This window comes from Pyrus communis, chromosome 15 (genome assembly GCF_041283825.1).
Source record: "Pyrus communis isolate YQ-2024b chromosome 15, ASM4128382v1, whole genome shotgun sequence".
Classification (NCBI taxonomy): domain Eukaryota; kingdom Viridiplantae; phylum Streptophyta; class Magnoliopsida; order Rosales; family Rosaceae; genus Pyrus; species Pyrus communis.
In genome coordinates this window covers 5050559-5075344 of record NC_142579.1, presented here as the reverse complement: position 1 = coordinate 5075344, position 24786 = coordinate 5050559, and the positions used below count along the sequence as shown (strand labels likewise).

At 39.3% G+C, this 24786-nt stretch overlaps 2 protein-coding genes across 3 annotated transcripts; one reads left to right on the top strand and one right to left on the bottom strand.

Annotated features, from left to right (window-relative positions):
* The first annotated feature begins 518 nt into the window (after window positions 1-518).
* On the top strand, window positions 519-7201 carry LOC137711502 (ubiquitin carboxyl-terminal hydrolase 16). 2 transcript variants are annotated; one of them, XM_088686281.1, is made up of 11 exons: window positions 519-1111; window positions 1965-3417; window positions 3511-3599; window positions 4031-4116; window positions 4227-4389; window positions 4502-4622; window positions 4735-4892; window positions 5487-5571; window positions 5660-5872; window positions 6265-6326; window positions 6435-7201. In XM_088686281.1, the coding sequence occupies exons 1-11, from the start codon at window positions 822-824 to the stop codon at window positions 6862-6864; spliced, it is 3150 nt and encodes a 1049-aa protein (XP_088542407.1). In that variant the 5' UTR covers window positions 519-821; the 3' UTR covers window positions 6865-7201. The 2 variants fall into 2 exon arrangements, with proteins under 2 accessions (XP_088542407.1, XP_068306845.2); XM_068450744.2 differs by having other exon boundaries at window positions 527-1111; window positions 3508-3599.
* Window positions 7202-11204: 4003 nt separating this feature from the next.
* On the bottom strand, window positions 11205-23301 carry LOC148690414 (uncharacterized). Its single transcript, XM_088686777.1, has 8 exons — window positions 21906-23301; window positions 20092-20882; window positions 19288-19959; window positions 13045-13236; window positions 12195-12293; window positions 12022-12089; window positions 11487-11511; window positions 11205-11390 (listed from the first exon to the last, which is right to left on the bottom strand). The coding sequence occupies exons 1-8, from the start codon at window positions 23299-23301 to the stop codon at window positions 11205-11207; spliced, it is 3429 nt and encodes a 1142-aa protein (XP_088542903.1).
* Between the last annotated feature and the right edge of the window lie 1485 nt (window positions 23302-24786).

Sequence of the window (24786 nt, the reverse complement as noted above, 5' to 3'; positions counted from 1 at the left end):
ATAGTGTTTGATTTCAACCAATTTACAGGAAAGGCAATACTTTTGAATTGCCTCATCCCTTGGTGGATTCCCATGCACAGTGTACGGCAAACATCCAAAATGGTGAGTGAACCATCGTTCTCCACCACCAACCAATCACCACCGTTGGATGTCCTCCTCAACCCTTTTGCCCCACGCTCACACTGACCTTTTGACTCTCCACGTGCGACAGCATGCAAACGTCCAATTCCGTATCCGTTAAATCGAACCAAAGCGGCAAAAGAACCGGCCGGCCGGTCGAACCGAATATTTGAAAGCGAAGAATTCACGCTTCTCGATGCCCTGGTGCGAAATTCCTTGCCCCCGACCGACAATTTTCCGAAATAAATATTCTCTCAACGTCCAAAACAAAAATTAAATTAAATAAAAATCGATATTAATAACTTAATATTCATTGAAATTGGAATTTAATATAATTTTATTTTCCCCGAATATTTCTCACAAGCCCTAAAATAGTAAAATCCGAATCGATTTTTCTCAATTTATTGTCCGAATAAAAAAACAAGCGTCGCTAAAAATCTCAAAAATCCACACTGTCTCCAAGCAACCAACCACATTCTTCTTTCCCACCTGCATTCTCATTTCCTGGCACTTTTCCTTTCGTCTCTTCGATTTCCACCACCATCATCGCCGTACGTTGCGACCATCGCCCAATTCGGACGGCTGTGCTCTTCCGTTTCTTCAATCACCACCAAACCGCCGCCGCGGGCGTCGCCGTTGGTAATTACTACGTCTATGTTTTTGGGTCTGTTTGGATGCGTGAATTATTGGGTGGAGGATAAATGCATGTGGCTGGGGATTTAGGGTTTCGGAGCCTCGTGCTGGTGGTTTGTTTTCTGGCGTCGGTGATCGGATTCTTCGTGGTTCGGAGAAAATGGCGCCTCGCTAACGCCAGGAGGGAGGAGATCAGGAGACTTTTGGTCTTGGCCAAGGAGGAAGTTGCTAGAGCTGAGTTCGAGGTCACGGCTGGGTACGGCGCTGTTCCGGTAGCTGAGATTAAAGGTTCGTATTGCGTTGTTTGTTACTGCCCCACCACCACGCGCTGCGCCCGCTGCAAAGCAGTTCGCTACTGGTAAGTTTTCTGATAAATTAATTAATTTTTCATTTTTCTTCTAATTTTTGTGATTTGGGTGGCAATTTGTTATTGTTTATTTACATTGCATGTTGAGCATATGATGTATTTTTTGAAATTTCTGTGTGCATCCCAGTTGTTTATTTATTTATTTTCCCTTTTGCTGAACATTAATTCAGGTGATTGCTTTTTTTTTTTTTTGGGTGGTTAATCTGATTTTACTTCTGAATCTGTTGAAGAAGCGAAAACTCGAAAAACCGGTTTTTGATGATTTTTATGTTGTTTTTGATATTACTGAACCTCCCGTGAATATTTATAAATGTTCCTGAACTCTGTTATGGAAACGAAAAGGTGAAGGGAAAGGGATTTTAGTTACTAAGATGTTGTGACAATTGCGAAGTAACAATGATTAACAACCGTTTGCAGATTGTTTTTTTTTTTTTGTTTTAGTTTTAGTATGCTTATTCTCTGATTCAAGAAGTCCACATGGCACAACTGAGCTTGTGCTGCTTGTCAAAAAGGAAAAATGGTAAAAGATCGGTTAAATGCCGTATCTAGTTTGATGAAATTTCAAACAGCCAAACAAAGTGTAGTAACAGAGAGAAGGTTGTCTTGGAACTTAGTGACATCTTATGATCACGGAATTCCCATAGAGAATTTAAGGCTTCAATAAACAATTATACCTTTGATAATGATGAAATAAAAATCCTTGTAGGCTGTAGCCAACCCCTATAAACTTGTACTAAAACATAAAAAGCTTTGTGGAATTAAAGTTTTATTTATGTAAACGCAGACATCTGTAATTGGTATGGTATTATTTTTCATGGACATGACGTCCAATTAAATGTTTCAGTTCTGCAAAGTGTCAAATTGTTCATTGGCGGCAAGGTCACAAGGAAGAGTGCCGTCCTCCTAGCATAATTCACCAGAATGTTGTAGTGGCAAGTGATTCTGAACTAAAGGTAACCAAAGAAGACCTTGAAATTAATACCGACAAGTTTGAAAGCAGGGAGTCTGTTGAAAAATCTTCTGAGGAACCTGCATTGCCTAATCCTGGTTGCCCTCCCGATGTTGAATGCATAAGGGATGATGATAGTGAAGATGAATTTCTTGCCGAGAGGAAAGGAACAAATTCTACATCTGACTCACCAGCTACCTCTTTTTCTGGATTTTCTACTTCTGCCAGTGGTACTGAATCTTCGGACGATGTTTCTGTCAGTGGGAGTGTTAGTTCATTTGAACCTGACAGATCAGATGGGCAACCATCTGCTGATGATGCCTTTGAGATCCAGCAGGCTCCCTTTAATGGTAACAACATCGATCAATCTAAGCCATCATCTCCAAAGTTTGCTAGCTTGGTTGATTCTGTTGGTGGTTTTGCTAAGTTAAATAAGTTGAATCAGGTTAAACTTAGTGTTAATGATGAAAATGAGCGGAGATCAAATTCTTCTTCAGGTTTGAACAACAGTGGCATGAGTGAGGGTCCAGTTGCTGAGTCTTGTACGCCATCCTCTGATTTCTGGGGGAACACTCTTGATCCCGTAGGGTCCAGGAGTGATGCCCAAGTGTCCAATTCCAGAGTAGCTAGTAATAGAAAGATATCTGATTCTGGATCTTCCTTACATTTTTCATTCAACTTGTCTGGAAGTACTGCACCTCCCCTTCATAGGCTAGGCTCCAGGTCAAGTGGCACCGGGTTAGGTGATGATCTTCTGGATTCTTCGGAGCTCAGTAAGTCCACTTGTGGAGCAGATTTATCAGAGAAGATTAGTGGAGATGCTGTGAAGGTCAAGAATTCCCCATCCCAGAAAAGTAAAGGGTCAAAAAATGAGGATAATGAATCTAGCAGCAATTCACATGCCTTCAAGTTCAGAGAAATTAAGTCTTCCTCCTCGCCTTCTGTTCATAAATCTGTTGGCACTGAAAGAATTTCAAAATGCACACATGCTTTGAAACCTAGTAGAGTGCTATCCACAAGCTCAGAAAGGTCAGATCAGGCTGTTAAGAACTGCAACAGAACTTCAGATGTTTTGAAGTCTAGAGAAGCTGGAACTCCATCACCCAGTGTTTCTGATTCTCGCCATGAACCTGCTGTTGGAGGCTCACTTCCACTTGTAAAATCTGGAAAAGTTGACTTTGCTGAGGCTAGTAATGCTGTTTCATCTCAAGCTACAAATCTTTCAAATAATAGGAATGGCTTGAAAACCTCTGTATTTAAGGTTTTCGATCAGTTTAGAGGATCCAAAATACCAAAGCACTATCCTGTGGGAGTTGGGAGTGAGATTGCAGGAAAATACAGCGAGAAGGTTTGACCTTCTATTCTTTTTTAGTGCATATTCCTTAACATTTTAACTGGCTAGCAATCATTGTGAATTGATTATGTGTCTTTGTTTCAGCAGGAACACTTTCGGTATGAATTATTTGTTAAGCTTTACAATTGGAACAAGGTGGAATTGCGCCCTTCTGGCCTTATAAATTGCGGTAACAGGTAACATCATATAGTACCCGTTAATGTGGTCATGTTTGTAAAAAAAAAAAAAAAAAAAAAAAAAAAAAAAAAAGTGCATAGAACCAAGTAGTGAAGCGAATCAGATTAGATCTTCATAAAGTCTTGTAGCTGTAACCAAGGTGAACTTGCATGTTGCTACTTGTTTTATATAGTCAGTATTACCCAGTTCCATATGTATGGTGTACTACCATCTTTCAGTCTTCTAAACCAGAAATGGGAAATTATCCCGATGTTGGGACATGATTATTACACTGTTTAACTGTATTTGCTACAATTATTATGTGCATAAAACTTTATTATATGTTTTTGCTGGTTTCATTTTCAAACAGATTTGATAGATCAAACTTTTGAGTTTTGATCAGAAGTGTGGTTATTCTGTTTTTAACGTGTTATTTATTTTTATTCTGCAGCTGCTATGCCAATGCAGTGCTACAGTGCTTGTCATTTACTCCACCTCTGACTGCTTATTTGCTTCAAGGATTCCATTCTAAAGCTTGTAAGCTTCCGAACATGTTCTCCTCTTTGGATTCCTAGCAATTACTTGTTTAGTACAGTCAGTAGATCTTGTATTCTGCACAGTTTATTGATGAGATTTTAATTTGTCAGGTGTAAAGAAGGAATGGTGTTTCATGTGTGAGTTCGAAAGTCTAGTTTCAAAGGCAAAGGAAGGGAGCTCTCCTCTGTCTCCTATGGGAATACTTTCCCAGTTGAGAAAAATTGGAAGTCAACTTGGTAATGGGAGAGAAGAAGATGCCCATGAATTTCTAAGGTGTGCTAAACTTGTACATCTCTGGAGCCTACATATTATTCTATGCATTAGTAACACTTACTGTTCCATCTTCTGGAAAACCTTTTATTGACTTGATAAGTTAAATTGACAGGTATGCTATTGACATGATGCAATCTGTTTGCCTTACGGAAGCTGGGGTTAATTCGTCATGCTCTTTGAAAGAAGAAACAACTTTAATAGGCCTTACATTTGGAGGCTACCTTCGATCAAAGGTATGTATTACTGTTATTATAATTTTTATACAACCAAGGTTGTGTTGTCTCGTCTGAGCTTACATAATAATTTTCCTTATAGAATGTATAAATTTGATTTTATATGGTGCAGATAAAATGCACAAAGTGCCAAGGTAAGTCTGAGCGGCAGGAAAGAATGATGGATCTTACTGTTGAGATTGAGGGTGATATAGGAACCCTGGAAGAGGCTCTTCGTCGATTTACTGGTACTGAGACCTTGGATGGGGAGAACAAATACCAATGTAGCAGGTTAGTTGTCCTTTTTTTATTTTTTCCTTTTCTTCTATAAATATGTTTGAACATCTATTAATTCTTGTTAGACCATACAGTATGTTTCCTTAATCAACCTTTATTTGGCAATGAATTATAACTTGGTGAACCATTTTGGCAATGCAATGAATACTATATTAAGTCCACATTCTGATTAGATATTATGGGCTATAAAAATTCATCTGTGTTATTTACAAAATTTGAATCCTGCTACTCCTTTTTTTATTTATTTTTTATTTTTTCCTCTTTGACATGATTATTTGCTAAGGTTTGGTTTATAGTGAAATGTACATGAAAAAACGGAGTTCTTATAACAATTTTAGCTCCGCAACGCACCAAAGTTAATTTTTTGTCTGATTGTTATCAAATAATATTGGATGTAGGTTTTGCTGGAGTTGTTATCGTATTTCCCCTCTTTTCCCCTTTTGTAATCTGCCTATGGATGATTACTCATTGATCTCCCGTCAGAGTTTGAACAACTATAATAACTACATTGAAGTTTTTCTAATTTTATGGAATTGTTGGCTAAGATGCACTAACTTTGTTGGTGTTTTTCAATATCATGTCAATCAGTTGCAAATCTTATGAGAAGGCCAAAAAGAAGTTGACGATACTGGAAGCTCCAAATATCCTTACAATTGCACTAAAGCGTTTTCAGGTAATTGAGTTATTCAAGGACATGTTTTCAGTCTCTGCTTTTTGTAAATTCTTTTCCTTTAATCTGATGTGTGTTCTCCTGTAAACAGTCTGGAAAATTTGGGAAGATCAATAAGCCTATCCGGTTTCCTGAGATCCTGGACTTGGCACCTTTTATGAGTAGTACAAGTGATAAATCGCCTATATACAGACTTTACGGGGTGGTTGTTCACTTAGATATCATGAATGCCGCATTTTCTGGTCACTACGTGTGCTATGTCAGGAATTCCCAGAACAAGTGGTTCATGGTTGATGACAGCACGGTATGTTTAATACAAAGTTATTTCTTTAATATGCGTTGCAACTTTACTCTTCCTTTTTTGTTACTTAGCTTTTCCTTTTACCTAAATAGTATCTACTACAAGTCAAGGGGTTACCTGAAAGAAATTACAATACAAAGAACAAGGTTTTCCCTTTAAACATCATTTAGTCTACATGTAAAACAAGAAACCGAAGCCCACAGGGATGACCAAGATCGAACTGGCCCACAAATGGTCCACACCTCCTCCCTTACACCTACGATTATTACTTTCCACGCTATCCATGTGTCAATCTCCTATGGCTTGCTTATTTGTTTTCATGCATAACCAGAATGTTGTTGTAATTGCATATTCGAGCGCTTTTAACTTATAATGTGTTGGCTTTGGTTGGGCAGGTAACACCTGTGGAACTTGAAAGGGTCTTGACGAAAGGCGCTTACATGCTTCTTTATTCAAGGTGATGGATCTCTTCTGTTTTGTTTGCTACTCTCCCACCTCTCTCTCTCTCTCTTATCTAGTCTCTTTAATCATTGTTGTTTGGGCTTTTGACTGAACTACCTTGCAGATGCTTGCCAAGGGCCCCTCGATTGATAAGGAACAGAATAATCTCTCCTGATCCCAAACATCGAGCCATTCCTTCCTGGATCGGTGGAAAGACTACCAATTTGAAACCAAAATCTGTCTCCACACATTCTGCTGTTGCCCCTTCCGTACCCAGTGCACATTCACCAGAGGAGCTGCAAAGGATTTTGGAAGAGGACTCATCAAGTGACAATTCTTCCCTTATCAGCAACAACTCCGACGAAGGTTCTTACAGTACTGATAGTACTTGTTGCTCTCCCAGCACCGATCACTTGTCTGATTACATATTTGGTCATTCAGTGCATGGTTGGAGTAGCTCGTTTAGAAAATTTTCGGATTCTGACACTTATTCGTCTTCCTCACCCTCGAGTACTACGCATTCGCCCCTCTCTGATTCGTACCGGTATGCTTAAGTTTCCCCTGAAACTGTTGGGAGTAGCAGGCCAGTAGATTCAGATGGCATGGTGACGGTTGCTTTTTTGCACTCTTGACACCACTAGACAATGTAGAAAGCAAGTGGTAGTAGAAATAGTGAAACTGACTCGGAGAGATTAGGACCCGACTCTTTAGGAGATGTAAAATTTAGAAAATCAAGTAGAGAAAGAACGGCAAACATTTGATTAACATATATATATATATATATATTTATGTTCGAAAGTGGTAAATAAAAGAGATGGAGAGGAGGGGATGTATGTAATGTACTCATTTATCTTGTTTTATGAAAAAAAATGGGCCGTGGCCTTTTTGCCAGTTAGCCTGCTTAAGTCTTTATATGTAGATGTGGTGGGTGAGTGAGTAATTTTCAGCCGTCGATGCAAATGAGTTTCACAATGTTTACTTGTGCGTAAGCGACTACATGTAGCATTTCTCTAATGTTTGTCTATGTGCTCGCCCTCGGCCTCGCAAATTCAAGGATTAAGAGTCATTGCTTCTTTCATATCGTAATTGTTGCGGTTAGTTTATTCTACGAATGTGAGAAATAAGGATTCTACAAGATCTAGAAAGATCCTTTTTCTTAGTATGATTTGTATTACTTGAAAAGCAAGTAAAGTTCATATGGATTAGTATAAATAAAAAGGCACAAGGCCAAGGGAAAAACACAATCAACGCCAAGAGGAAAACACAATTAAGTTAGGCAGTTGAGCCAGTGGCGGATCCAGGATTTTAAACTCGGGGGGTCCCAATAATAAAGGTTAAAAAATTTATAGACAAAAATAACATTGAAAAGTTAAATATAATACATTTTATTCAAAAATCATTTGCATAACAATATTACAAGCTATAAAATCCAAATTCAAGCGTCCACGACGAGGTTTCATGGTCTGAAAATGTTCCATGATAGCTTCATTACCAATACATGAAAAAACATCTTTCATCCAAATTTTTTTTTTTAAGGCCATTGAACTCACCTCTCATATTACTCGCACCATCATAACCTTGACCTCGTAGGTTGGAGTAGTTCAAGTCATGTAGTTTCAAGAACTCATCAATGGACTCCTTTAGTTTACTTGAAGTTGTTTCGGTAACATGTTGGACTCCCACGAACCTTTCAATTACTTGACCTTTGTTGTCCACATAACGCAAAATCACCGCCATTTGCTCCTTTGTTGAAATGTCACGTGATTCATCTACCATTATAGAAAAGAATTTACTCTCTTTCACTTCTTTCATAATAGCCTTAATAGTTTTGAAGGCACATGAATTGACAATATCTTTTTGAATTGAATGAGCTATTAGCTTGAGATTTCCCGGAGCATTTTCCAACACAACTTCCTTTATTTTCTCATCATGATCTGCAAGGAATTGCAAGAGCTCTAAATAATTCCCCCTATTATTCGAAGTGACACTTTCATCATGGCCACGAAAAGGAAGGCCTTGTCGCAACAAGAACTTAGTGCAATCTATTGATGCATTCAAGCAAAGACGATATTTCATACACTCTTCTTCTGATTGTTTGATCACAACTGCTTCAATATGTGTCTTTTGGTTCATTAGATAACTAGCCGCTTCTCTAGCTTTATTGTGGAAACTACCAATAGGACCAACATGTTTGTCAAAACATTCTCTTGCATTCTTCCATTTCTTAAAGCCTACCACAGTGAAGGCATCGCTTCCTAATTGTGAAAAGTTGATTTTAAAGAGATAGCAATGAAGACAAAATGCCGCATCTTTAGATATACTATACTCCAACCAATCATATTCTTCAAACCACGAAACAACAAATCGTCGCTTTTTCTTTGCATGCAAAGTGTATGGGAACTCATACTTTGTAGGCCTACAAGGTCCCATTTGCAAATATGCTCTGCGGACCTCATCTTGAATATTAGAAGGATAGTCCTTCATTCGAATTCTTTTTCCCGGGTCTCTCTCAAGATTATTAAAATCAATGTCACACTCAATTTGTCTTGAGCTCGAACTACCCGAACAAGTAGATGGTGCTATTGGCTTTGGCTTGAAAAATCTTTCCATATTTCTTATTTCTAAACTACACATTTAACCAAAAACACAAAACATATACCAATCAACCAATAAACAAAAATTCCTTATTTCTTATTTCTAAACTACACATTTAACAAAAAATACAAACATATACCAATTACCCAATAAACAAAATTTCCATCTAAATTCTAATGATCAAATGAGTATAAACATAAAACATATCAACAATCATATCAATAATAGACTAAAAATCTTCATCAATATCTAATATAATTTAATTGAGATTAGATTAGAATACCAAAAAATTTACTTGAATTGTGAACCAAATAGTGGTGACCTAGAGATTTGGGGAGGTATGATATTAGAGTAATAAAATTATAATATGGGATTGGGTGTGGGATTTAGAATTTTAGGGTTTTGAAATCTGAGGAGTTGGGGATTGGAAATTGGATGAATATGTTAAAGCTGGGCATTGGGGGAAGCATAAAAGAAATTTGGGTGAATATGTTATTGGGCATTGGGGGAAGCAGAACAGCGGGAAACGGGGGAAGGGTGGGACAGTGGGGAATGATGTGGGTTAGGGGAGGGATTTAAAATAATGGGCAAACACTTTGGGTGGGATTTAAAAAATAATTTAAAACAATTGGCCAAAACTCTGTTGTTTTGGGCCAATTATTTTCTTTCTTCTCCGGTCATCTTCTCCGACAAGAAGATGTCGTACCTGCAACCTGCACTGCACGAGGGGTCCCCAGAAAATTTCTAGTAGCGATTTAGGGTCGTCGAAGGGTCCTGGGACCTCTCAGGTCCCTTTGTGGATCCGCCACTGAGTTGAGCCCCTTGTTCTCTCTCTTTGAATGGTATGTGAATGTTCCCAAACAAACATTTAGAATGCAAATGTTATCCCGAAAACAATGTGTCTGCAACTGAGTCAAGAGTGAAGGCCAACGAAAAACAGAAAAGAAAGTGGAGGTTGTCGGGGTTTTAATAAAATTTGCTGATCAGAAAGTCAACGATCTACTCGCGGCATGTTATTGTTGGCGGGGAATTTGAACGTTGAAGGACGACAAACGGAGTCCAATCAATCCAAATGAACGGCCCACACGCGACAAAACTTGCCCATACGTGCATGCATACATCCCGCCCCTTTGATCCACTTCATCTTCGTCCCCTTCAAGTTTCAACTTCAAGGGTCAAACCAAATGCTGTCACCATCACCGTACACGTGTACTTTTGTCAATAATGCCTGCCCTTGACCCTCGTGCCAAGTTGCACCGAACCCATCCCCTTGTTTGGCCTACACTAAACCACTTGGATTTGATGGTGTTTGGTTGGGTATAGATGTGGGGGGCAATCAATGTAAATGAGAGTGGAATTAATCTATTCTTTTGTCCAAATTGGTGAACAAGCTGACGAAATTGAACATGAATAGGTGTGTTTTGATCTTGTTTAGCTTATGAAATATTTCATCAGACATTTTACACTTACACTACTATATTTAACTATTTGTGCGACGAACTAAAGTTGGTTGCGCAAAGTGTATTTCCGTCGCACAAACGTCTATGCGACGGAAATTTCGTTGCGCAAAGATTGTGAAGAAAGACTTTGCGAGACGAAAAATAGCATTCGTCGCAAGAACACGGTGGGACAATTTAGCCTTTGTCGTTCAAAATTTTTAGGAACGAATGTGTTTGTTGCACAAAATACCAGGATACAAACGTGGGACGACTAATATTCGTCTCTCGAAACTTTGCGTGACGATAATTTATTCTTGCGTGACGAAACCTTGTTAGTTGCAAGAATTTTGCAAGACGAAGGTATTCATTGTGCAAAAAGAAAAAAGAAATATATTTTTTTAAAATTTAATTTTTTTGTTCTTTTTTTTTAAATTTTGTAATAAAATAATAAAATTAAATTGCAATTAAAAAAATGTAATGAAGAGAAAAATAATTTATTTAAATAAATATAAAATGTATGTACAAGGAAAATGTTTAAAAAGTAAGGGAGTAAAAAACTAAGAAAATAATGCGGCGTAATCTACGGGGTCGTCATTCGGAGGTGGTTGGAAATCTTGGGGCACGAAGGTCTCGAGGTTGGGGACAGGCTTAGAGGTCAAAAGGGTAGAGTTCTAGGCATGCTCGGGTTGGAGGGGCTCGGATGTCGACGAGGGACGAATGTCGGACTGATTGACGGCCTGTACAATCAATGAGATCTGGTTCTTATACCAGGCGAGCTCAGTTCTAAGGTCGGCCACCTCTGCTGTCAAAGCTGTCACCTCACTCTTTGACTGCGATGATGAATACGCTATAGGTTCGCGCTACCAGGCATTCCCCATCCCCTTACAATACGTCCTCGGCCTTCGTCCGAGAGTCTGATCCAAGATCTCTGTAAGGATCTGAAATCCCGCATCCTCTAGGGGATCCACAGACTCGAGTGGAGTCTCAGGAAGAAGTTGGGAGGTGGACTCCTGAAGAACCAACTGCCTCTTCTCCATCATTGTCGCCTGTGTAATATAATATGAAATATTAATAATAATATTCAAATAATAATTATGATACTTGAATGCGTAAGATAGTAATTATAATTGAAGAATACTTACATGAAGGGACTCGGCCAACTCATCCCTGGGTCAAACATAAATGTCTGTAAAGACAGATCTCCGGGAATTTTGAACCCCCTGAATAGAACAAGAGAAGAAAAATGTTAGTACAAAAAAAAAAAAAAATAATATTACTGACATATTAAAAATTGAATATGAAAAACTTTATTATTTCCTGCTGCCGTGCCTTCATCCTATATGAGAAGGGCCTCGAACCGAAATGGTGGAGAAAAGTCTTCTTCTCCAGATTGCTCTTGTTGGCTTTCGCCTTCTTCTTTTGTACAAAAAATAAACGTATTAGTTCTAATTTAAATGAAATATAAAAAATCAATAAACATTAGTAAGAAACGTATAATACTTTTAAACTTAATATAAAAAACGTACCACATAGCCAAGCTCCTGAAAATGACTGCAGAGCCACACCCAATTATCTTATTAGTCCTTAAATTTCTTCGGGCAACCCTCCTTAAGAGCGACGTGCGGATCATCAAATGTCTCAAAATATTGGTGCTGGTTGCTCTTCCACTGCTTGTACCGTTTAGCGAAGAGCCTATTGACATACGCCAACATATCGTCGTTGATGTCGTTGAAATTGTAGTTCATCTGCAATGTAACAAATTAATTACATACATTAAGTAATATAAATATATAAAATTTAAAGAAAAAACAATTAAAAGGTAGGATACTTACCGACAACTGTGCGCGCACCTTCGTCCTCACCTCGTCTGGCATCACCTTCCAAGACTTCCATTGCATAGGCCAATAGGTCCGAATGACGTGACCAATGTTGTGGGCCAATGCGCTATGCTACTCTATGTTCGTGATACGTCAGTTAGTCAACAGGGTGACGTTCGCCGTCTTTAACTGGCGACAAGGTCCTTGGGTATTTTTCTTTGTTGAAAAAAAAAAAAAAACCAGTCAAATAAACACAACAAATTAAACCGAAATTTTGGCAGAACCTCCCCTAAAGTTATAACAATTCCCAAACCCTGGACATTGTAATGAATACTATATGATATCCAACAACAATCACAACAATTGAACTTTAGTAGTGGATGCCAAGTGAAATACTCTATCCAGAAGCAAAAGCCAACTAAAAATTTTTAATCACATGAGGAACATTTAACTTCCACATTCTATTTAGCAACTCAGTTTTTAAGTTATTTGTTGTTACATTATTTTGAATTCAAGTCGCAGGTTTGACAGTAAATCGACCATTGATATTCATGCTCTGACAAATAGAATCATTTATATCAAACACTGATAACAGAATACGGCAATTTTGATTAGCAATATAAATATTGACAAAATTTAGCATGAGAGATTTATTCGAGTAGTTATTGGAAATAAAATGACAAATTTTCAGGTTCCAATGCGTAATTGATCTTCCTCTATGAGATGGAACAATTTATATGGAGAAAGCACCAAGGCACTGTAGAAAAAATAAGTTATCAGCGTTTATCATATGTTTACCTTATTAGGACCCTGAGGCATCAGTAGTGGAAGTCGATGTTGTGTCGGGCGTGCGGGGGCGGCGGTGACCACACCTGGCGCTAACAAGTAGCGCAACTGAAGAGGTTGATAATGCAAACGCTTGGGAGACCCAGGGAGCAATTGCATTAGCTGCATCAACTGAATTAACCAGTCTGAGCTTCATTTCTGCTAGTGCAGTGGCGGCTGAAGTAGGAGGCGGGCAAATCGAATGGGGTGCAGTCCTTACTGCCTTATGACTTCTAATAAGATGCGACATCTGCACAATTAGAAAAAAAAATCACTGCCTATTCATTGAAGTCAATGTGCCAAATCTAGTGCTTATTCTATATATTACATTTAGATATAAATTGCAAACCGTAGTTGGTAGCACAAACATATTTCTCATCTTACTTGACCTTGATAAAGCACTAACTCCTTAACTCATAACAAAACACAGGTGTAAAACATGAACACCGACAATCATTTTCCAAGTATTTGAAATTCAAGAAAAATAAAACAAAGCACATTTAGAATAAAAAAATTTGACAGCAGATCATCACCCTAGAGTTGAATTGTGATGAAATTCTAGTACAATAGACATATTATAAGGTAAATAGAAAATTGGCATCCCTTGTTTCCTAGTTGATAGATGTTGGAGGATATAATTGATGGAACAAGGTACAATAATTGTTGAGTCTTTTATGAAGGAAAAAAATTCTACAGAGCAGAATCAGTGCACCAAATACCAGCAAGCAAAGCAAAATAATGCCATGTGCCAACATAGAAACTACAACAAAACAAGGACATAATATGGAAATTTTCCAGGCATATCCGAACAAAAGAATGCAGGTTCAAAACCCACCTAGAAAAGACGGCAAAAATCTTTTATCCCCAATTTGACCAAATGAAAACCTAACATGGGGATTCCCCAATACAAATTCAACAAACCAACTTTATGAAGATAAAAACTTTCAAGAATCCCAATTAGCAGAAACCCATAACTTTAAAAACCCATCAATCAAAACATAATTATAATACATGCTCTAATGCCACAATCACATGAAGACTGGCGCTATTTGTGGTCACATACGAGTCGGAGTTGCCTATTGCAACCTGTATGACAAGATGTTGGAGTTGCCTATTGCAACCTATACGACATGACTGGCACCTAGTTGGATCCAAGGTGAGTGTGCTGTGCAGATGTGAACATACACGTGAAAAACTAGCCTTGGCCCTGGGTGAGCACTAACACCAGGTGCAAATGATGAGCAGATTACATAAATATAAGCATGCCATAACAATTCAATAATTCTAGTCAACATAATAAACTTACATGCTTATCCCATAGGATTATTTTAGCATTTCACAACAGTACAACATTTCTTATAACATTATTTAATCATGGCATAATAGGCATGAATCAATTCAAAAGCATTTGTGGAAACTATAAAACTTTATATATCATATATATAAAAATAAATGCTCACTCACTGATACGTCGATGGATCGTAGCCTCCTAACCTTGCTTGACCTCGTACGTCTTAGGGATAAGTCTCACCTATATATGAAATAACTAAACTAATTAATTAATAAGGACATAAACTAAAAGCTAGGTAAATTTCCCCATAGCTTGCTTAAACGGAAGGTTTAAATATACGAAAATGTTATACTCGACGTCGCAGACCTGTACACGTCAAGCACACGTTGGCCGGTGGTTGGACGCGCCGTCACGTGCTGTCATGCGCTGCCAAGACACGACCATACACGTGGGGCACGAGCTGACAGAAGCTAACAGATTCCAAGAATATTCAATAGTGCAGTCATAATTGCTAATCAATTCCATCCATCTACGCTATTAGAGATTAAGTTCTTTCTGAGTAAAGATACACTTAAGGCTTTTATGGTCAGTGAAGATTTGACACGTTTCCCCATAAAGATCTTCAATGCGAAAACAATAGTTGCCAATTCAAGATCATGAGTAGGGTAATTCATCTCATGGGGCTTTAATTGTTGTGAAGCATACACAATCACCTTTCCATGCTGCATCAGCACACAGCCCAGACTATTCAGAGAGGCGTCACTATAGATCTCGAAATTCCCACTGTCATCGGGAAGTGCCAAGATAGGTGCATGAGTGAGACAGTACTTCAACTGTTGAAAACTCTATTCACAGTGATCACTCCATTCGAAATTAACTCATTTCCTAGTCAACCTTGTCAGAGACAAGGCTATGGTTGAGAAGTCTTTCGCAAAGCGTCAATAGTAGCAAACAAGACCTAGAAAACTCCATACTTCAGTGAAAGTCTGAGGTTGCTCCCAATTTTCTACTGCTACTACTTTCTGAGGGTCCACGAGAACACTATGGGCTGATATCACGTGTCCCAAGAATAACACGTGATCCAGCCGGAACTGGCATTTACTGCATTTAGCATACAATTGATTTTCCTTTAGCTTCTTCAAAACTAGACGTAAATGTCTAGCATGGTCAGCCTCGCTCTTAGAATACACCAGAATGTCATCGACAAAAATAATTAAGAACCTGTCAAGGCACGGATGGAATATCCGATTCATCAGGTCCATAAATGTTGCCCGAGCATTCGTCAACCCGAATAGTATCATAAGAAACTCATAATGACCATCTCGAGTTCAGAATGCTATTTTCGAAACATCATCACTTCTGATCTTCAATTGATAATAACCAGACCTTAGATCATCGATACGACGTAACGGATAACGGTTTTTAATCGTCACCCGATTCAGTTGTTTCTAATCAATACATAGCCTCAACGTTCCGTCCTTCTTCCTCACAAACAAGACTGGAGCTCCCCAAGGGGAAGTGCTCGGCTGAATAAAACCCTTATCAACAAGTTCTTGCAGCTGAGTTTTTAATTTCCTTAACTCCGCATGAGCCATATGATAAGGAGTTAGAGAAATAAGGTTAGTACCTGGAATTAGGTCGATGGTGAACTCCACTTCACGATCTGGTGGTAAGCCAGGTAAATCGTTGGGAAAAACATCAAGAAAGTGTCTGACTATCCGAATATCTTCCACACGAGCAGGAGTATGTTCAATCATCACTGCATGAGCTAAGTAACCTTGACAAGCTTCTCTCAACATCCATTTCTCTCCTCCAGGTCCTAGTTAGTTGAATTACTCTGTGGCGTACGAAGATTAGCCGGCAATTCTGACATACTTTTAATAAATGTAGGAACTGTTTCCGGTTGTGTATTAAGTACTTAACTAGTTTCGACTGCACACTCTTTTGTCATCTATGCTCTGAATATTTGTATTCTATGAGTTCTACCCACTATTGCGCACTCACTTTATTAGTTTAAATAAGTTCTAGTTTTGGTTTTAATTTACTCACATTTTTACATCACTTACACTTTTGGTTACGTCACCTTCGGGTGACGACCAGCATGCCTCGACTTTTGTTCGGGTGTGTTAGGTCGGCGGTTGGCACGCTCTGATCCTTATTTTTATCCTCCATCCCAGCATGAACAGAATTGTGAAGAATAAGGAGAACAAAATTGTGAAGAATAAGGACAGCAGAAGCATATATTTATAGGAAGGTTAGGGCTTGCGGGACGAAGGCTTTGTCGCCCAAACATTTGTAATAATTGCAGTATTGATTCCTCTAATTCACCTACAGTGAATGGTCTAAGTGAAAACTGACTTGCACGACGAAACCTTTGTCGCGTAAGGTTTTTGCACCAAACAAAATTACCCCACGTTTTCTTGATGACTTTGCGCGACGACAACTATTGTTCGTCACACTAAGCATTCTTGCGCGACGAAGGTTTTTGTTGCGCAAAATTGTTTTTTTTGTTTCCTTTCCTATCTTTTTTGCGTGACGACACTGTTTTTTCCGTCGCGCAAGTACCTCTTGTGTGACGAAATATGGTTCGTCACGCAAGCTGTTTTTTCTACTAGTGTTATATTCGAAAGAAAAACCTCAAGATATTTATAATTAACAAAACGGATAAAATAATTGTGACAATCAATATTCGATCCCAATTTCTCCGTACTTCTTAGTTAATCAACTTATAGGCGAAATGCGATACCACGGTCGGAGTTCAGGTGTTAAATGTCAACTTTGGGTTCCATGCATGTCATAAGTTCAGGTTCACGATTGAATCTAAGTATGAAGTTTGGTTCTTTAGGATATTCGAATCCAAACTCATAGGTATTTTTTGAATCTCAACTCTCAAGTCCAAAGTTCAAAGTTTAAGGTGTAGGTCTCAAGTTTTGAGTTGAGGATTTGAATTCTAGGGTTAGAGTCTTTGTTTAATGGTCCGCGTTCAGTTTTTTTTTTTTTTTTTCCCTCCCCTAGGGTTATATCCTTTCAAATATTTCTAAGAAACAGATCACTTGAACTAAAATTAAGATGGTAAAAAGAAAAGAGAAAATCAGATACACAAGTTTTCGTTAAACAAAACGAACATTGAACATGATTTGTATGCTCAAGTAAATCTCAATACCAAACGAATATACTTCCCTTTCTTAGGAAGTATAGTTTGACTTACTACGCCTGTTCAAAAAAAAAAAAAAAAAAAACAAAACAAAAAGAAAGAAAGAGATATCACATCAATCATAATGAGATATCAAACATAGGCTAGCGAAGTATGCCTCATCTTGTTCTAATTTTTGTATCTTGATAGAAGAGTCACTTGATTTTATTAGGAGCTCTACTTGGAGTCTTTCGTATTAATTTCAGCTTGATTTTGAGTTCTATTTCCTTATTTTTCAGAAACACAGTAGGAGTGGATATAAAATCCCGATCAATTTTGATAATTTGATACTGGCCGAAATGTTGGAAGAATCCATCTAATTAATTACATATTAATTACTTGAGAAGGGCATTTGTTATATTATCCAGCTAAAAATGAATTCAGTTGAAAAATAATGCATGCATCCAAATTCCATGCGCAAAGCATATATCACGCATGCATGCGCCGCGCCAGAATTTATATAGATATGTATGTTTAGCTTTTCCAACGGAAACTGAAGGTCATGAAAAGAAAGTTAAACAGCCGTACACACCGCAAAATTCCCTTGCGTTTCGGACATGTCCAAGAAAGCATCAATAATATTGTTCAATATAGTGTCTATATCCGCCTCACGAATCATATTATATCTCCCTCAATCTCTCATTTTTCTTTTCGGCTGAAAGAGATTGCTGTCTAATTACGATTTCTTTGTATGCTAGCTCATGCTTTCCATCATCCTCGCCACCCATTGCATATAGAAGTATGGACCTTGCATAGGTTTATAGGTAAGTTAGGGTACTTCCAATTGGTATCAGAGTAGATTGTTTAGTGTGTGAAGCTCAACGGCCGCACAAGCTTTACGTCATCTAATTTGTGTTATCCACGTGTTAGGCTTAAAAATTCGCCACATGTGTGTAGAAAAAGAATGTGTGGCTGAAAGTATATATCATTAATACGTGAAGAAAGAAAATATATACAATTACATGCCTTGCACAACAAGGTACTATCCCTACAATATAGGAATACACTTATAATTAGGATTACAATCATATCTAGACTCCAACTAGGAAGCTATTTCTGACACTCCCCCTCAAGTTGGAGAGTGGATATCAAGAACTCCCAACTTGCACAACATAGTCGAAAACTTATCCTTCCCGAGAGGCTTGGTGAATAAGTCTGCCAACTGGTGTGCCGTACCAACATACTTGTGTAGAAAAAGAATGTGTGGCTGAAAGTATATATCATTAATACGTGAAGAAAGAAAATATATACAATTACATGCCTTGCACAACAAGGTACTATCCCTACAATATAGGAATACACTTATAATTAGGATTACAATCATATCTAGACTCCAACTAGGAAGCTATTTCTAACACTCCCCCTCAAGTTGGAGAGTGGATATCAAGAACTCCCAACTTGCACAACATAGTCGAAAACTTATCCTTCCCGAAAGGCTTGGTGAATAAGTCTGCCAACTGGTGTGCCGTACCAACATACTTGGTTGTGACTGTGCCATCCGCAATCTTATCTCGTATAAAGTGACAATCCATCTCAATGTGACGAGTCCGCTCATGAAAAACAGGATTAGCAGCTATATGTAACGCTGCTTGATTATCGCAAAATAAAGCAGAAGGACCATCCAAAGGAATGTTCAAGTCCTTTAATAAATACCGAAGCCAAACTAACTCACAACAAGCACCGGCCATAGCCCTATATTCGGCCTCAGCTGAAGAAAGTGAAACAGTTTTCTGTCGCTTCGTCCGCCACGAAATCAAAGAATTGCCTAAGAAAACACAATACCCAGAAGTTGAACGACGAGTGATAGGACAACCTGCCCAGTCAGAATCACAAAATGCGACCAACTTGGTGTGGTTGTCTGAACGGAATAATAAACCTTGTCCTGGAGTAGACTTTAAATAACGAATAACACGAAGCGCAGCATCCATATGAGGTACACGTGGCTCATGCATAAAACGGCTCAAAACATGCACAGAATATGTGATATCCGGCCGAGTGATGGTGAGGTAGATTAACCGTCCTATTAACCGCCGATACTTTTCAGGATCCTTGAGAAGTTCTCCTTGATCAGATAGTTTTGTATCATCCATAGGGAAAGCAATCGGCCGTGCTCCCAGAAAACCATAATCCTTGAGGATCTCCAGTGCATACTTTCGTTGTGAAATATAAATCCCACGTTGAGATCGAGAAACCTCAATACCCAAAAAATATTTTAAATCACCAAGATCTTTTATTCGAAAGTGATCTCGAAGAAAAGACTTCAGAGAATCGATGGCACCAACATCATTGCCTGTAATCACAATATCATCTACATAAATGAGCAAGGCTGTGAAAGAAGTACCGGATTTTCTGGTGAACAGTGAGTAGTCAGCTTTGGATTGGTGAAATCCGGCAGAAAGAATGGCACTAGTGAACTTGGCAAACCATTGACGAGAAGCCTGCTTGAGACCATAAAGAGACTTGTGGAGGCGACACACAAGATTCTCCCCCTGTCGCCGAAGACCAGGAGGAGGAGACATGTAAATTTCCTCATCCAAATCACCATGCAAGAAAGCATTATTAACATCAAGCTGATGGAGAGACCAAGACTGGCTAGCAGCAAGGGCAAGAAGACAACGCACTGTAATCATCTTGGCAGTAGGAGAAAAAGTGTCATGATAATCAATACCTGCGGCTTGAGTGAAACCCTTAGCCACCAAGCGAGCTTTGTAACGCTCAATAGAACCATCAGAATTATGCTTTAGTTTGTACACCCACTTACAATCAATAGGAACTTTGCCAGGAGGTAAGGGAGTCAAGGTCCAAGTACCGTTGGCATGTAAAGCCTCAAGCTCCTCATTCATGGCACGATGCCAATTAGGATCACGAGCAGCCTCTGCAAAAGAAGATGGCTCCAAACTCCGACTGACAGCGTAAATATATGAAAGATGATGGGGAGATAACCGGTGGTAAGAAATAAAATTACAAAGTGGATATCGCGTACCTTTAACAGAACTGGGCTGCGAAGACGATGGGTGTGGAGGCAAAATCACTTGCGAGCAAACATAGTCTTTTAAATAGGACGGGGGATGGTGAGTGCGAGATGAGGTGCGAGTGGCTGGTAAAGGAGGTGGAGGTGCCGTGGGTGAGGAGGGATTAAGAGGGGCCGAGGGTGATGAGGGGTCAATGTCGGTGGAGGGAGGGACAGGTGGGGCCGGGACTAAAATGGGAGAAATGGGTGGCATAGAAGTGGAGGAAGGAAGAGGGGAGATGGGGTCGGTGACAGGAAGCAGTGGAATGGGTACGGGAGGAGGAGGTGAAGGGGACGTGGGGCCAGGAGAAGGGGGATAGGGAAGGTCCGGGAAAGGGGGAATGGGAAGAGAAGGTGTGGGGGTTTGGGTAGGTGGGGACGTGGCAGCAAAAGGGAAGGAATCTTCATGGAAAATAACATCTCGACTGGTGAAGGTGCGGTGAGTTTCTAAGTCATATAATTTGTATGCTTTTTGGCCAAGAGGGTAACCAATGAAAGCACATCGTTGGGCCCGAGGGGAAAATTTTGTGGTAGGATGGATAGAGGTGGCATAAGCAAGGCAACCGAAGACACGAAAATGGTCATAGGATGGGGTTGTAGTATGGAGGACCTCAAAAGGAGATTTATTATGTAAAAGTCGAGTAGGGAGACGATTGATGGTATAAGCAGTGGTAAGAACACATTCACCCCAAAATTTGAGGGGAAGGTGTGATTGAAAACGAAGGGCGCGAGCGGTTTCAAGAAGGTGCCTATGTTTGCGTTCAACAACGCCATTTTGTTGCGGAGTGTAAACACAAGAAGTTTGAAAAAGAACCCCATGATCAGAAAAAAAATTGCGAAGAGAAACAAATTCTCCCCCATTATCGGTACGAATGCTGCGAACTTGAGTGTGAAATTGGGTATTAACATAGGCAAAAAAAGATTTGATTAGTTGTTGAGTATCAGATTTGTGCGTCATGAGAAAGACCCACGTAAAGCGGGAAAAATCATCCACAATAGTCAAAAAATAATGAGCACCAGTAAGGGAAAATTGACGATTCGGACCCCAAATATCACAATGAATTAAATCAAAAGGAAAAGTTGTAGAAATTGAACTTAAACCAAAAGGTTGACGAGTTTGTTTTGCCAAAGGACAAACAGTACAAACATGACTAGAATCAAATGAACAATTAAGGAAATTAGAGGCTAAAATTTGCAAACGGCTAGAAGAAAGGTGACCAAGACGGCGATGCCATAATGAGGATGGGATGGTGATGAGGTTGCATAGTGGTTGACGGGTGGGAAGGGAGGAGGTAAGGGCCACAAGGTAATAAAGGTCACCACGTCGCTTACCCACACCAATCATCGCCTTCGAAACCAAGTCCTGCAAAACATACCAAGAAGGAAAAAATGTTACGGAACACGATAAACCATCTGTAAGCTTACCAACCGATAAAAGGTCCACTTTAAAATTGGGGATACATAAAACATCTTCCAAGTCAATCAAAGAATTTAAACGAAGAGTGCCAGTTAAAGTAATTGGAGCAGTGTCACCGCTAGGCAAAGAAACAGGTAGCATGTGCGAAGCAGAAGTATTAACCAAACATGAAGCGGAGGAAGTGATATGATTCGTGGCGCCACTGTCAATGATCCATGGACCATGATGAGAAGCCACGGGAAACAAACCTGAGGCAAGGTGATCACGGGAAACTATATTAGCCTGAGGAGGAGATGCCGGGTTGTCATTGAGGGCAGCAAGGAGACGATGATGCTGTTCGGCAGAAAGATGGGGCATGGCAACCTGTAGATCATGCAAAGTGAGCTGCGGCGTGTGATGGGCTGGTGGGCCAGGGTGCGGAAGGAGATCATCCAACATAGGCTGATGTGCATGATTAGCAGATGGGCGTGAGTGGCTTGCGGAGCTGCGAATGGGCTGAGAGGCAGCATTGTTGCTGCGAGCAGAGGGAGCAGCAACGCTGCGGGCAGAACCTGCGGAAGTGGAGGATCGGCGGGGAGGTCTCCACGGTTGACCATGGAGAGGATGTCCAACCGGATACCCATGAAGCTTGTGGCAAGTATCACGGGTGTGAAAGTCATAACCGCAATAGGTGCAATGTAGAGGAGGCCGATCGGACGAAGACCGAGGAGAGCTACGCACCACCATGGCAGCAGGGGGCTCGGCAGTACGTGAAAAACCAAGTGCACGTTGTTTTTCGGCTTGAGAAACAGAGGAACAAGCTTGGCGGACTGTGGGCAAAGGATTCATAAGAAGAATTTGGTCCCGAACGACGGCAAACGATTCATTGAGACCCATAAGAAACTGCATAAGTTGTTGACGATCATGTTTGGTGCCACAAGAACAAGAACATGCATCACTATAGGAGGCAAGCTCGTCCCAAAGACCTTTGAGGCGAGTGAAGTATGTGGAGACCGAGGAGGACCCTTGGGAGATGGTGGCAATTTCACGATTCAGGTGGAAGATACGGGGTGCATTAGACTGTGAAAAACCTTCATGAAGATCGTCCCAAACAGCCTTATCGGTGGTGGAAAAAAGAACGGATTCGGCAAGGTCGGGCTCCAGGGAATGGAGGATCCATGAAAGGATCATATCATTGCAGCGCCTCCAAGAGGCATGAGCATCGGGGTCTTCGGCAAGGTCGGGTTCTTTAATGTCACCGGTGATAAAACCAAGTTTATTCTTGGCGCTTAAGGAGATGTGCATCCTGCGTGCCCAGGTTGTGTAGTTATCTCCGTTTAACTTTTTGGAGACAAGAACAAGGTTGGGATGGTCGGAATGGTGAAGATAAAAAGGGTTGGGGCCATCGGAAGAAGAGTCTCCCATGAGAAAGGAGAAACGGCAGGGATGACTGCCGAAAAAAAATTGCGGTTTTGAGAAAAAAAGCTAGGGTTTGCAACCTGCTCTGTATACCATGTAGAAAAAGAATGTGTGGCTGAAAGTATATATCATTAATACGTGAAGAAAGAAAATATATACAATTACATGCCTTGCACAACAAGGTACTATCCCTACAATATAGGAATACACTTATAATTAGGATTACAATCATATCTAGACTCCAACTAGGAAGCTATTTCTAACAATGTGAAGAGGCATGTTGAGAGAATGAATTTCACATAAATGAAAATAGTGACCTTGCATGGACTTATAAATAAATTAAACTACTCCCCATATAGAATTAATTTTATAAAAAACCTTAACTGCATTCCGCTTCCATTCAAGGACTCTTTATTCTTTTCGTTCGACAAGGCCATTCAAAGTCATAATATATTAACGCTTCTTGTTTCCATTCAAGGGCTCTTTTTTCTTTTCGTTGGACAAGGCCATTCAAGGTCATAATATATTAACGCTTCTTGTCCCATTCATTGAAGCTCACTTTTGACCCATGTAATGCATGCCCTGACCCGATGAGCAATTAGAATACAAATTGAACCAACAGGATCCTCTCTCCGGATCTTTTTGGTGAAGATTCTAGAGATCCGTGAATTGTATCTGTTTATCGTACATCATGCGGTTAGTTTTGTCAAGTACTGTTTGTGTTTTATTTTAAATAAAAATATTTAAAATAATTTATTATCGCTCGATGTACGATAAACGAATACGATTCATAGATCTCTGAAATCCTCACAAAGAAGATCCGACGAGGATCCGGATTCCATATTGAAGAACAATGACTAGAACACCACGTGCATATTATATTGTAAGCACAGTGGAATACGGAATTTTAATTCATATTCATTCTATTGCGAATTGACAACAATTTAATACATTACATATATATATATATATGTATAAAACATATGCTGCTCAAGTAGAAATTAAGGGAACAGGTACGTACGTTTTAGTTAGGATCAATTTGCAACTTAAGGTTTACCACAATCTAAATATATTTTTCAATATCTATGCATATTGTCTGAAATTGATTAATTATGTTTATATATATACTTTACGTTCAAGTAAGGATCTCTACAAATTATGATCATTTGTTTTATATTTCTTTACAAATTTTGGTTTGTGATATAACTAAATTAAAAAAGAGGTTTAGCATAAGAAATAATCGGATTAACCCAAAGCGACGAAACAAAACTGAACCAAACCACCCGACACTTGTTTGGTTGAATTCAATTTCAATAGCGGTTTTAGTAAAACTGAACCAGCTAATTCGTTTTCACAGTGAGTTGAACTATCAATGTAAAAAAGAGGAAAGAGTAATGGACAATAACTCATGGTAGTTATTTAATGGAAAAAGGTAAAGAGTAAAAATGTGGATTTTAGTGTAAAAAGTGACATTTTGACACAGTTTTTAGT

Excerpts from the sequence above, each read along its gene's own strand:
- LOC137711502 (XM_068450744.2), top strand. The coding sequence starts at position 822 with ATGCATGTGGCTGGGGATTTAGGGTTTCGGAGCCTCGTGCTGGTGGTT. Across the intron at positions 3,418-3,507 it reads CAGGAAAATACAGCGAGAAG|CAGGAACACTTTCGGTATGA; the intron begins GTTTGACCTTCT and ends TCTTTGTTTCAG. Across the intron at positions 5,873-6,264 it reads TCATGGTTGATGACAGCACG|GTAACACCTGTGGAACTTGA; the intron begins GTATGTTTAATA and ends TTGGTTGGGCAG.
- LOC148690414 (XM_088686777.1), bottom strand. The coding sequence starts at position 23,301 with ATGGGAGACTCTTCTTCCGATGGCCCCAACCCTTTTTATCTTCACCAT. Across the intron at positions 12,294-13,044 it reads CCTCTTCAGTTGCGCTACTT|CATAGCGCATTGGCCCACAA; the intron begins GTTAGCGCCAGG and ends AACATAGAGTAG. Across the intron at positions 12,090-12,194 it reads CAGACGAGGTGAGGACGAAG|ATGAACTACAATTTCAACGA; the intron begins GTGCGCGCACAG and ends GTTACATTGCAG.